The 13,971-nt window shown below is 42.3% G+C and overlaps 1 protein-coding gene across 18 annotated transcripts in view; it reads right to left on the bottom strand.

The window, feature by feature from the left end:
• LOC119483360 (mitogen-activated protein kinase kinase kinase kinase 4-like) overlaps positions 1-13,971 on the bottom strand; it is a 34,790-nt gene that overhangs the window by 15,878 nt on the left and 4,941 nt on the right. For all 18 annotated transcript variants that reach the window (XM_037761381.1, XM_037761391.1, XM_037761386.1 and 15 more), the window contains 7 exons: positions 5,998-6,054; positions 2,181-2,306; positions 1,846-1,956; positions 1,663-1,753; positions 767-897; positions 625-679; positions 457-535 (listed from right to left, as the gene is read on the bottom strand). In XM_037761381.1, the coding sequence (XP_037617309.1) occupies positions 457-535; positions 625-679; positions 767-897; positions 1,663-1,753; positions 1,846-1,956; positions 2,181-2,306; positions 5,998-6,054 (650 nt within the window). The remainder of the gene's footprint in view (positions 1-456; positions 536-624; positions 680-766; positions 898-1,662; positions 1,754-1,845; positions 1,957-2,180; positions 2,307-5,997; positions 6,055-13,971) is intronic.

Here is a 13,971-nt window from a genome sequence, read left to right as displayed (position 1 = left end):
AACAATTTAAGAAAAACATGATTTAACAGCAAAACAGTCTATTATTTAATGCAAGATAGGATCCATAATAATGTAGAAGCCCAGCCCATACTACAACTTCTCTTAAAAAAGAAACTAATTTATCTCAGCTCTAGTGCCAGCTAAAAAAAAAAAGTGTTTTTTCTGCAGTGCGTCCAGAGCAGCGCTGCAGTGCGTGCCAGCAGAGGCTGAGCCTGCCAGAGCAGGTGTACCACAGATGTTCGACTCGGCAGCAAAGCACAGAGGAAAAGACCATTCAAGCCTCTGTAGCTGCCTGGTCTGAGTTCAGAGATAAAATGCACGAGAGCACACACAAAGAGGCCAAGTAGGAAAACTATACATCAAATTTCCTATAAAAACCTTCTATGCCAGGATTTATTAGGGTGCAAATAGGATTAGAAATGCACAAAGAACACATCCTCTCTGTGTGGTACTCACCATTTCTTAGACTTGAGTCTGGGAGGAGGGTTTCTTGGAATGAGGAAGAGCGCACGCATTGGGTGCATGTCACAAAGTGCTGGAAGAAGACGCACAAGTACAGAGAATCAATAAGCATTCAAGAGACTGAACACAAAAACACCAATATTAAGAAAAACTGGTACTCACGTGGTGCTCCTTCAGCCATTTCAATAGCTGTGATACCGCAAGACCAGAGATCACTCTGCGAGAAAAGACGACACACGTTAACCAAAACTGCAGCGAGCACACAGACAAATCAAGTTGTTCAGTTTTGTGTGGAGGCTCTTACTCTGTAATCGTACGTAGCGTCTGGGTTCTCGTCACAAGCGATGACCTCGGGGGCCATCCAATAAGGGGTCCCGATGAAGGTGTTTCTCCTCCCCACTGTCCGATCCAGCTGAGCACTCACGCCAAAGTCAACTAGAGAGAGTAATCAGAGTGACCACATTACGTCAGTTTAATAATAATATTCCAGATATCTATAATACATTTAAAGGCACACTTTTTCACTGCATGTGGGACTGCAAAGAGATTGCAACTTTTTGGTGCGAGATCTCAAGAATAATACACAAACTGCTAAATGTAAAGCTACCCCTTGATCCTAAAATATGTATTTTATGGCTATATCCTGCCACCTTAGTCATACCAAGGAATAAACAAATGATTATAAATATGTGTTTAATTCAAGCGAAGCATTTAATCGCCTTATCATGGAAGAATGTTCAGAGTCCACAGGCGGGCCAGTGGTTTAAGGAAATGAGTAATTGTTGTGCTATGGAGAAGATAACATATTCTGAAAAGGAAAAGTTACACCTTTGATAGGGTTTGGGGACCTTTTACCCAACTTTTTGGGAACGTTAATGTGTCGGATATGCTACGAAGTGATGACGATGGGAATCCATGAGCGATCTGGACTACACATGATCACTGGTTTGCTCTTTGCTCTCCGCCAGATACGGCACAGATGTCCGTTTGTTAATGTAATGTTAATAAATAAATAATTGAATGAATAAGCAGCCAGTCATTTTGCCGGTGATCATCTGTGGGCCGCTTCAAAGTACCTCTAAAACTGTTGTGACTATGTACACTTTATAGGAAGATGCTGCTCCTGCAATAAATAAATCAGAGTGACGACAGTCAACAGGGTGCTGTACACCTCAGACACTGATCTGTGTTGCCGCTCACCTAGTTTGACTTCGGCGTTCTCAGTCAACAGGACGTTCTGGCCCTTGATGTCACGGTGGATGACGTGGTGGGCATGTAGGTGGGCCAGACCCTGAGGAGGAGAGAGAGACACAGAGCATGAGTGAGAGGAGAGGAGAGGAGAGGAGAGGAGAGGAGAGAGGAGAGGAGAGGAGAGGAGCTCACCCTAAGGATCTCTCTGGAGATGTAGGCGATCCAGTCTTCCTTCAGCTGGTTCCCCTTGGTGTTCTTCACCAGGTCTGTGATCGAACCAGCTCCACAAAACTCCATCACCAACTGAAAAACAGGTACGAATCGTCAAGATAAGTCCGTGATATCTCACCAAACAATAATAACTTTAATACATGACCCAAATAGAAATGTAAATACTAGAGAGTTGGGGATCACAGAGCTTAAGATGCCTGAAAAAGGCAAGTTAGTGGAGGAAATAATCATGGCAGTCACATATTTCCCATACTTCTTCCTCAACCTTAATACCTTGAAGGGATTTGAGGACTTACCCATAGCTGGTCGTCGTGTCCCGGGGGGCTCTTCTTAATGAAAGCACCGTAGTAGGTGGCTATGTTTCGGTGGTGGGAGTACTTCTTCAGCATATTGATCTCCAGTTTAATTTCCTCCTCTTCATCCTGGACACACAAACACACACACACACGTTACAGAGATATAAACAGGGAGTTTGTCCTTCCCCTGGCAAATCTTTGATGAAATACAATAATCACTGTGTGGCATCGGCCTTTATTAATCATCATTTGGTCTTGAGTGACATTTCGTTTCCAAATCAATTCACTTCCATACTTGGGGTCAGAGTAAGTGTCAAGCTATGTGACAACGCCCTGGTGTGGTTTCATTTCAGCCGGGCCTTATTCATCTTTCGTCTGCTTTATAACAATGCAGTAGGAGCCGTCCGTCTACTGGCAAATGATTCTTTTGTTTAGGGATTAATGATGCATGAGTGAGTCTCATTGTGAGTTGATGTGTACAGTAGCCATTATCGGTAATCTCTTGTTTAAAAAAAAAAACGTAACATATATCAGATCGATGGCAAATCCCCTACAGATATCCATTAGTATCAGGCAGACATTACCCTGAAAAGAGCTGCTTAGAGCTGGGAAGCTAAGGATCCTGTCTTTACTATTTTACCAGTAAAAACACAGTAAATATCATGCATATTGGGTGCGGTAATGGAAGAGTAATAACCGGCAGGAAATGGATGCCTTTAAAAATCAAATGCAACCTAAAAAACAGACATGATAACGGCCCTGTAGATACAGAACACCATATGGAAATCAGTGAATTTAAGGAAAGCTAAATCGACTGCCAGATGTAGCTTTAATGCAGCGTTTTATAGTCTCTGTTGGAAATGTAAAGTAATAGACGCAAACCTGTCTCACATCTTGATAAAAAAAAAGGTCACAACTAGCTGCAGTGCTTGCACCAAGTAGCGACTTGACAATGATTAACAGTGACACACTAATTGAACACATGCAGGGGTCAGCCCGCGAGTGCTCTGCTTTATGGTTACATGGCCTCTCCTATAGAAAGTACAGTGGGAGGAGGGGGGACAGAAACCAGCATCATCACTGCACACTACAATGTGTGCCTCTTTATATTAACCAATTGTATTTAATTATCACCAGGCTGCACACAGCACCAAAATAGAGAGAAATGTGATGCTGTTCCTACACTGTGTTGTGTGCATGCATCACCTATAGCAAAATGGCAGTTGGCTGTGTGTGCAGGCGGCCATACTGCTGCTGCATGACTCGTTTGAGTTGACGTAAGCCTTTCTGTTGTGCGCACCCCCACCCTCCTCCTCCAGCTCTCCCTCTCCCATCTACCCCCTCTCTGCTGTGCAGCTGTTGGATTATCAAGCTGTGGATGCCTCGCTGCCACAAGTCACACGGTGAGGGAAAGACTGACACAATCATATGGTGATGTGAGAGAGAGAGAAGAGGAGGAGGAGGAGGAGGAGGAGTGGAGGTTTGTCAAATGACCGCACAGTAGATATAATGGGAAACAATGTCCCAATGTACAATAAACACACACAAAAGAGGTTATTAATCTGTGGTGGTAGGTCACACTTAATAGGTAGGGGTTAGGAAATATGGGTCTAGGATAACATTGTTCTAAATATGTAAAATACCTCTATAGTTGTATTGTTGTATTAAACCTTTTGTGTCAATACAAAATTTGAACATAAGAAGTGTTTAAATGCTGGGTCCCAAAACTGATTTTCAAGAAGTAGTACAGAGCAGCTACACAAAAACAAAGCCACTATCTGCCCAAATCCAGTCAACTCTATACCAGAATGATTGGAAATGCTTTTAATTATATAAAGCCGAAGTAGAAAGGCATCCATTTTTAGCTCCGGGGCTATATAGCGGCGCAGAAGAGGAGTGGAGGAGTGTTTGGATTTGAGAATGTGGAGCAGGGATGAGAATGTGGGTCAGAGTGACACTGGACAGGCCAGCGTGCCTGTGGATGAGCTCTACAGCCAGGACGGAGGAGAGAGAGCAACATGGCCTCACTAAACCATAGCATGATGATCAGGTTACATTATAAGATGAGAAAGAACTTGTTTTTGTGTTTAAGATAAATTCAAGTCAAGCTCTATAAAGTTACATATAGAATGTACAGTGTAAAGTAAGTGTAAAGTAAAGTGCGTCAGTGGTTAGAAGTTAATTTACTAACTTTGGTAACGCAATATATATTCTCTATCTTTCCAGGTACTTCCTTTTAATGAGTGACCATGACGTTTAGGGCTGCAACTAATAGGGATGTTACAATACCAGAAATTAAGATGTCAATTCCAGTGAAACTCCACAATTCTTGATTCAATACCACAGCAAAAAAAACACAAACAAAACAATAATGACTTAGAGCTAGTGTCAGGAAGTTAAACAGGTCATTCCCAAAACTAAATTATACATGATTACATTTGAACACATCATGGCAACGTTATAATTAGCACCATAATGAAACTCAGTGCAACCTACGTTAGCTCCTTTATTTAGCCAACAGTCGACTTGATTCCAATACCGAATTACCGGTTCCCATGACATCCCTAGCAACTAACAATTATTTTCATTATTAAGGAATCTGCTGATTATTTTCTAAACGATTTGATTGATTGTTTGGGCTATAAAATGTCAGAAAAATTGTGAAAATTTGGATTAGAGGTAAGCCCACAAATTAAATAACAATCACGCTGATTTACTTCCAGTAAGTACGCTTTATCAGATTACTGGTGGAGACAAAACACAATGAATCATTCAATCGTGTGCAGGTAATAAAGATATGACTTATGATAGCCGTCTGGGACATTTACTGCAGTGTTGTTAAAGGCACACACCCAACATCACCTGCAGCACTCATTTTAACAACATATGGTAAAACCGGTTTAGCCTCGGTGGGCACCTGCTTTATGTGTCGTCAAATAAGTTCCTACATGTCTACGAGGCGCACCTACGGTACTGTCCTGTCACACAGAACAGGAAAGGGTTGAGCAATATTTGCTATACCGGTTACACATGATAGCACATCAGGCAAGTGTGTCACTCATGACTCATCATGACGTAGGCTTATGTGAGGAGCGGCAGCAGGCAAGTCGGGGCACACGGGCCGCTATCTGCTGCTGCGTCAGTGGCCTCTTTCTGGGTTATGTTGATCACAGTGTATGTGGCACTCGATAGCGGTAAATGTGTCCTTGTATGGGCAGTGATGCATGGGTGAAATTTAGCTGATGACATTGCTCCCCCAGGAAGGATGATGATGAACGCCGCGAGCGCAGCTCATTCACCAGGCTCCAGGATTCACCAGTAAAAGCCCGTTATTGGTGACATGTGTGTGTACAGTATGATTACAGCCATGTTCCTCCATCATTACTACGGCAGTGTGGGTGGTTGGCCCTGCTGGCCTTCGCTGCTACTCTGAAACCTTCTGCTTTGTGTTTCTGCATGTGTGGTTGTGTGCGTTCTCTCATCTGCAGACGGGACCTCCCACGGCTGAGGGCAGCCTGCCGGCCGCTAAATGACGCACTTCGCTCAATAAGCATCCTGTTGCCTCTACCCCTCCCCTGCTGTTTATTATGGGGGGAAGGACTCATTACAGAGCGGGGCATTTTCAGCTCAAAAACATTTAGACGTCAGATCTGATGGAATGTCTGCTGATTTAAATATTAACCACACAATAAGAGCAAACACATCCAAGTATTTTGTTATACAAGAACATTAGCTCATTTTCTATCATACTGTGAGTACTACCGCACATGCTTACACTGTGATGTCGAAGATGGAACAATGTATTGTTTAGCCTTACCTCTGTGACGTCCATGACTTTGATGGCAGCCAGCTGTCCAGTCTTGACATGTCGTCCCTGTGAAGAGACAAAAAGAGGTGAGCATCCACACTCCACAAACTCATTGTACTCTTATTAAAACTGGGTGATTATCAATGAACTAAGGAAGTGTAACAGACACACAGAATGTCAACTCAAAACACACTAGGGCTGTCAAAATTGGCCATAATTAACATTTGAAAATTAATTCTAAAAAAACATACAGGTTCGAACAATTCGAATATGTATTCACCGCCGTAGTTTCAGACGGGAGATCAGCTGTTCTAATGGCGGAGCATCATAAAACACACTTCATTCAAACTCGACAGAAACAAAATAGTCTTCTTTCCAACAATCACTAACTCTGTTTTGGTTGAAACAAATCCTTGTTTCACAGAGTTAGATGTGAAAATATGCCAGTTCTATGCTTTTTTTTTCCCACAATCAAATATTAATTTTCATATCGGAATAGTTGTTTTGAAAATGAATCAGCAATTTTGCTGTTAAGATGTTGCTTTGAAATGACCAGCAGGGTGCCGCCGTGATGGATCCTGCACCGTGGTCACGTGAGATTGGGTCATCTGGATGTCAATTCCTAATAATGGATTACTTTTCTTGTAAAAATGCCAGACATTTTCTAAAATGTGATCCTGTTTCATGTCATTGTAAATTGAATATCTTTGGGGTTTGGACTGCAACTGAAATCAACTTGTTCCCATCGAAGATTACAATCTCAAACCCAATGTATCCCACGGTATAAGTAACCTACTATATACAGTACATATACAGTACCACAGATGAGCATATTATTCCCATGCTATATAGATCCCAACATTCCCAGACTCCTCTGCTCTCCTAACACCCTGCTGCCACTCCTTACATAAACAAAGGACCGAAATAGAGGCCTCTCTACGACCCCTCCCTCCCACCCCCAACCCCGAGAGGAGATAAAACATGATGGGACATTTTTGGGTATTCCCCTTCTGACTCTGTAGGACAACACTGCAGTGATAGCGCTGCTGGGTCTCTGCTGGTCTCTGCAGTATCGGAGACACATACATCAATACACTGTACAGACCTCCAGTTGCATGCTTACAGAGGCATGTAAATGCACATTCAGACACACATATGGACACCAACACCACAACCAACACCATCATCTTAGCCAGTGCATTCCATAGTCAATTGAAACTGTATGGATTATGACAATAAAAGCAATGCAGGCTTAGGGGCCCTCTCTTTTCACTGGGCAGCAGAGGGGGATGAGAGGGACACTTTACAATGCCTTTAATCCTCCCCACTTTGATCCCAGGGGTCGCCACCACAAAAACAACAGTGAGGCTGTCAGCTCCACATGTACTGGCTAGCTGCTAGCCTAGAGCTGATGCGGCCCACTTTTCTGTGTTCACTGGTCACAGGTGATGCCAGGAGGAACTCAGTAGCCGAGTGCACTTGGACTGTCCTTCAGTAAAGTCACAGGATTTATTAACTGAACTAATAAACAAGTTGATTTAAAGAAAAAAAAGACGAATACAGTCAAGCAGAGAGATCTCCAAGTCTGGTTCTTAAAAAGACCAAGGCATATTGTGAATAATGTGATGCCACAGTATGTGATAGGGTTGTAACAGTATACCGTGGTATCAAAATTGACGATATTATACCGTGGACATTTCCTTATCTACAGTTTTGAAAAAAAACTGACATAAGTGAGTTAAAGGTACAGACAGGAGCAGTCATAGGTAAAAACACATCCTTAATAATTTCTACACTTGCTGTATGTCTAGTCAAAAGAATGAGAAATTTGTAAGAATTATGTTACTGCATGAATCACCATTTTGTTTGTACACTACAAACCCCAGACAAAGAGTTAACACTGACTCACTGCCACCACTCTCTCTCCTTTCTCTTATGACACGAATCAATGTTGTTTAAAGCTGTCTAGCCTACACCCAACACCAGGTGTAAACACCCAACACCAGGTGTAAACACCGCACCTGTAGAGGTTAAATGGTGTCAATTACAGGCGACTGCTTTCTCTTTCTCCGTCTTAAAAACGGGCAGAAAGGAAAGAGGTCGGGAATCGAAGAATCAAAACGGTAATTGTGTCTCTGCTCTCCAGCGACCCGACAGCTCACTCTGAATTTAATACTATTTTTGAGACAAAGCTTGCTTTGATCCAAGGATATTTGTGGGATACGGCCAACTCACCAACAATGCCATTAATCTCTCTTTTTGGCTATTAATTCTTACAATTTCATACTTGTCAGTGCCTAGATGCATGTGTTTAAGCCTATGACAGCCTAACAAAACGGTCTGTTTACATTGGGTTTATTGGTGATTTAAAGATATGTGGTCTGGAAGAGACACCAGGAGGTGAGGATATGAATATGCCATGATAATTTATGGTCATATCAACCCAAACATCTCTCATCTTGTGGGTGTGTGGGTGGAGAAAGGGTTATTGCATCTTGATACCACAAAACAACTGGGTTGCACAACATTATGAGTAATGAGATGAGCGGCTGGATTGCACAAGTCAAGTTTCTTGACGGGCCCAATCCCCTCATTTCATGCATCCATTGTCCTTGAAATACGGAAAATACTGAGCTTTTAGTTACTTTGGGGTTGACACTAAGCTGCACATTTAATGACAAATGACGTGAGTCAGTTTTTGGAAAGTTGTATTGGAAGAAAGGATGCTGCCAAATCAGCTCAACAGATCTTAAAATTCTACTAATAACTAGGTTATTCTAAGAGGGACTGCCAAACAAGCTGGTGGAGAGCGCCAAAGTTGATATCAGATTCAGCATATTTGTCATCCATGCGACTATAAATTTAGCACTTTTAAAGTTACAGCTATGGCTGTAGATTAGGGCTATGACTAAGGATTATTTTCATTATTAATTTGCAGGTTATTTCCTCAATAAATAGATTAATCTTCTTCTACAACATGTCAGAAATTTGAGAAAAATGCATCACTTCATCTTTGAGTTGCTTGTAAGTGATGTTTGGCATTTTAGCATGAAAAATGACATAAATGATTTATCACTTATCAAAACAGCTGTGGCTGTAAATGTAGTTCTGTGTGCTTTTAGTCTTGACCAAGTATTTTATGTTTATTATTATATACGCTTTAATCAAAGATTTGTTTATAATTGTGCCCAACCAACGGTGGATTTGAGAGTATAATAAAATAGTTACTTATTGGCCGTCATAAACTTATATCTGTGATTAGCTAAAATCAACTAATAATAAGTGATGTCATCGATACTGGGTTTTTGAGGCTGATTCCAACAATACATCATTCAATATTCATTTTTTTTCCTTTGCAAACACATAAAAAAAATCCTATCCCTCCAGGCACTGAAACCATGCTCCTAACGCGAGTTTCAGCATCTGGCACTCCTTTGCTCTGGTAGGGAAGGGCGGGTTTCTACAATAACTACACTACTATTAACTTATTACAGATATTGGTCACCACTTCTAGTCCTCTGAGCCATAAATTATGCCCTTCTCAATCACAAGGATATTTCATCATCGCATAGGGCATGATTTGCTGCATTCAGTGACTGACTTAGGAGACAAAATGCTGCATCTGACATATTGAATTTGTACTATAAATTCATGCTGGTACTCTCGTCATACACTGGGTTTTTGGGTCATCATTTTTTGGGTATCATAATATTAACATGAAGAGGGCTCAATGTAAATAAAGACAATAATCTCTGCAATAGTTATCAAAAACAAATCTAAAGGAAAATAATATGTTGTTTATGCTAACTTTGCCGCGTGTCATTCCATCAGAACTGACCGACAATATGACAGCATATTCTGCTCTCTACTTTTAAAGGCCAACTGTCCTATATAAGGTGGCAACTAATGATTATATATTTTTTTGATTAATCTGTTGATTATTATTCAAATTATTTGAGCAATCGTTTAGTCAAAAAATGTCAGAACAGTACGAGGAATGCAAATGTATAAGTTCAAAGAGCCAAAGTCTTCAAATGTCTTGTTTTGTCCAAAACACAAACATGATCCATTTCACTTATATTAAACAGAAAATCACGATATACTAATTGATGATCGCCTGATGGTTTCTGCTCTCGTTCTGTGGTCGGGCCCCTGTAACAAGCATGGGTTGATCACAGGAGGGCTGCGGCGAGGCCCTACAGGGCCCCGTGAAGCAGCCAGTTAGGCGTGGCTGTGGAGGGGTTATCTGAGGCACCGAGCTATCACTCAGCCCTCCCTGGCCTCCATCTCCACTCCTCCATCGCAGCTCCTCTTAACCATGGCCAGATGTGCTGCTGGCCTCTCTCCAGCTCAGCACTAAACCACTGACTGACTTACAGTACTGCCTTCAGAGCCAGAGACATTAAGTTAAAATCTACCCTAAAACTAAATTCTATTAATAACGCTGTGGAGAAGAAATGGCACTCAACGCAAACTTGATAAGCGAGGCTCTATTAAATTGACATAAGGGGTTTGTAGAAGTTGAACTTTCCCATTAAATGAGCAGTATTTCATGTATTAACTACAAACGGTGTCAGTTAAAAAAAATACTTATCAGGTGTTGTCACAATTTTTAGTTTTAGTGTAAATTAGGGCTGTCAAAGTTAAGGCGCTAATAACGCGTTAACGCAAATTCGTTTTAACGCCACTAATTTCTTTAACACATTAACGCAATCGAGCTTCAGATTTAAAGCTAGAGTGAAGATAATGGCATGATATGAAACTAGAAAACCTAAGGAATCCATTGGTACCAACCAGCTTGTCGGGAAGGATGCTGAATAACACTCCAAACTCGCGCAAAACTTTTGCCAAGAAAAACTGTCATGGCCATTTTCAAAGGGGTCTCTTGACCTTTGACCTCAAGATATGTAAATGAAAATGGGTTCTATGGGTACCCGCGAGTCTCCCCTTTATAGACATGCTCACTTTGTGTTGTTAATTGATTTCCAATAATAAATATATACACACATTTGCATAAAGCAGCATATTTGCCCACTCCCATTTTGATAAGAGTATTAAAGACTTTAAAAATCTCCCTTTAAGGTACATTTTGAACAGAGAAAAAATGTGCAATTAATTTGCGATTAATCACGATTTACTATGGACAATCATGCGATTAATCGCGATTAAATATTTTAATCGATTGACAGCCCTGTGTACATAAATTAAGCACCAGAGATTTGTGTTTTAGGGTGGATTTTCACTTAACAGGAGTGAGCAGTAATGCTCAGCAGTATCGTTAGTGGTCTGCCCACAGAGCCGGTGTGGACAAAGGGGGAGTACTGTTTCCCATACACTTTTCCACAAGGCTCGTATCCTCCTCATCCTGACTGACCAGAACACAAAGAACCTCTCCCTCCCTGCACCGTTCACTTTAATGTAAGATCAATCACACTTACTTCAAAACGCTGGCTGGCTTTCAAACCAGGTCAACCTACCCTTTTTTCCCCCCACCGACAAGACACTTGGCTCAGTCACGCAGCCATTGCACAACGGAGTGTGCGACATGCTTTTCTAACAAGCCATGTAGGTGCAAAACTAACTCGGTTTCGTATTATTAGTTCACACCGCAGCAAGGGAGGGAGAGAACTGCTGGATGCTGCGGTTGGGTTCTTCGAAAGGTCACTGGTGTTAGCTGGTGGAGCTGTGGTAATGAGGGTCATGTGAAGATCTAAGGTGACATTCGAACTCACTGAGTGAGTAGGCGGGTGGACAGGAGGTGATAAACAGGCGGGTCACAACCTCCATCTACCTTGGGAAGGGACGACACAAGACGTCTTGCGTACACACACACACACACTTCTGCCAACCACAACACACATCAGATGAACGCTGGGAGAAAGAAATGATCAATCAGCAGTAAGCAGCAGCACATGACATCCAGGGCTCTGGGTTCCTCCACTTTATACTGCTGCTGCATACCAGCACACTGACCCAATTCTCACACACACACACAGCCACGGCCCTGCTGCTTCCACTCCAGCACTCCCCAGAGAAGTAAGGATGGAAGTGGCAAAGACAAAGGAAGAAACGGTGATGAGGTTGGACGGAGAATAAAAGATAGGAAGTGAGCGGAGAGATGAGGAGAGAAGCTGGGAAAAGGGAAAGATGACGTGTGAATGGGAAGTCTTAAACAGGAGGCCAAATGATGTGACTCTATTGATCCCAGTGCAGTAGTTGGCTGCTGTAAGGGATCAAGGATGCACGGTGGAGACTTTCCTCAGGTCTAAACAGGAATTAAAATATTACACCTGAAGGGTGTAAAGGTGAAAATCATCCAGCGATGGAATGCTAAATTATGTCTGTAATTGATGGGTATGTCTACTTCACTAGCTAGTTTAAAGCAGGGAAATATGCAAGTGGGATTCTCACTGTGAGAAAACATCCTTAGCCCTGCTATGATGTCATTAAAATAACATAAAACTAGAGGCTGAGCTGTTGTCTCGGAATTGTTTTTTGACTGCATGTGGTAAGTCTTTTACCCTTGAGAAAAATCCCATCCCTGATTTGGACTGGGAAATGAGAAGATCCATTTGTCCCAGCGCATTAAAACCAGAAATGTCTTAAAGAAATGTGGTCTCGAAGAGAAAAGAGCTGTCAAGTAAAGGCGGCGGCGCTGGAGAAAGACAAGGCAAGAGACTGTCTCGTCCGCCAGCGCCTTTGTGTCTCATCTGAACACCACTCGGGTAATGAGCTTTCTCAATGAGCTTCACACACAGATAGAAAGACACAGAGAGTTTTGTTCAGGCGGTGTGGCCAGTCAACGGACGCTGTGAGTCTTGTGACACCCATTAGGGAGAGGGTCACTGTGGGGGAGATAGGGGACAAAAGAGACGCACACTGTGTCAGTTAGAGAGGATGCAGAGCGGAGGAGAGTGTGTGTCAGCTTTAACTTGAGATTCAAATGTTTCACACATGCCTTTCAGCTGTTTAAAAGGAGCACAAACAAATGTGCTTGCTAGCCTGTGTGCTAACGCGGTGTGTGGATAATAGAAACAGAGCGTGAGACGAGTGTGACACAATACGGGACCGCAGTCCCTGATGCAGCCTGGGTGACACATTCAACAACCCCTGATTCTGACCTAAACACTACACAGCCAATCAGCAGCCAGGACCTTCACCAATGAGCTCTATACAAGAGTCATTCATTAGGCAAGCCCAGCAATGGCATCTAATCCACTGTTCTGCTAGTAATAAGATTTTAACAGTGTTATTATATTCATTAAAGTTAATTTGGCTGGCAAGACAGTCATACATTCCTACATATTAAATAATAATCACAAGGCTTCTGCTAGGTCCGACAATCATGATTCTTTTTAAGTACAAATCAGTCTATAAAAATGTTACCAAATTAAGTTTCCAAATATATAATTTACTGATACTGCCAGCTGATAATAAAGGTTATTAGTCAACTGTAAAACATCTGCCAATAAAAAACACATTTGTTATGTCTACTTCAAATATTGATAGTGATTGACCAATACTGGATTATTATTAACTCTGATGTCAATAATCCAGTATCAGTCCAGCTGGCTGTACAACAAAGTGCTGGAAATGGCCTCGCTCTGTCACATGACTGAGGACTGATGATGACTACAGGCAGCGACACGGGGGTCCATCATGTGGATTAAGCTGACAACATCTCCCACCCTCTCTGTGGTGAGCTGATGTGCCTACATCATCACACATGAAGTGCAACCTGGAGCATCTCCCACTTGTTTGCATTAAGAGTCCATCACCAGCCTGTTTTAGAAAAATCCACAATCTGAACAAACATCCAAAGCACCTTGCTGCTTCGATCGCTGGTAACCACTGCCCTGAGGTGAGCACCAGTCTCACCAAGCACCATATGGCACCGGTAGGCATTTCTAAGATTGCACAAGAGGCTCCTTAGCAGCAGCTCCCACCCCGTGTGCCCATCAGGCATCGCTAGCCCCCTGAGGA

This window comes from Sebastes umbrosus, chromosome 24 (genome assembly GCF_015220745.1).
Source record: "Sebastes umbrosus isolate fSebUmb1 chromosome 24, fSebUmb1.pri, whole genome shotgun sequence".
NCBI classification, from domain to species: domain Eukaryota; kingdom Metazoa; phylum Chordata; class Actinopteri; order Perciformes; family Sebastidae; genus Sebastes; species Sebastes umbrosus.
The sequence above is the reverse complement of the archived record's forward strand: the minus strand, read 5'-3'. Positions and strand labels throughout refer to the sequence as shown.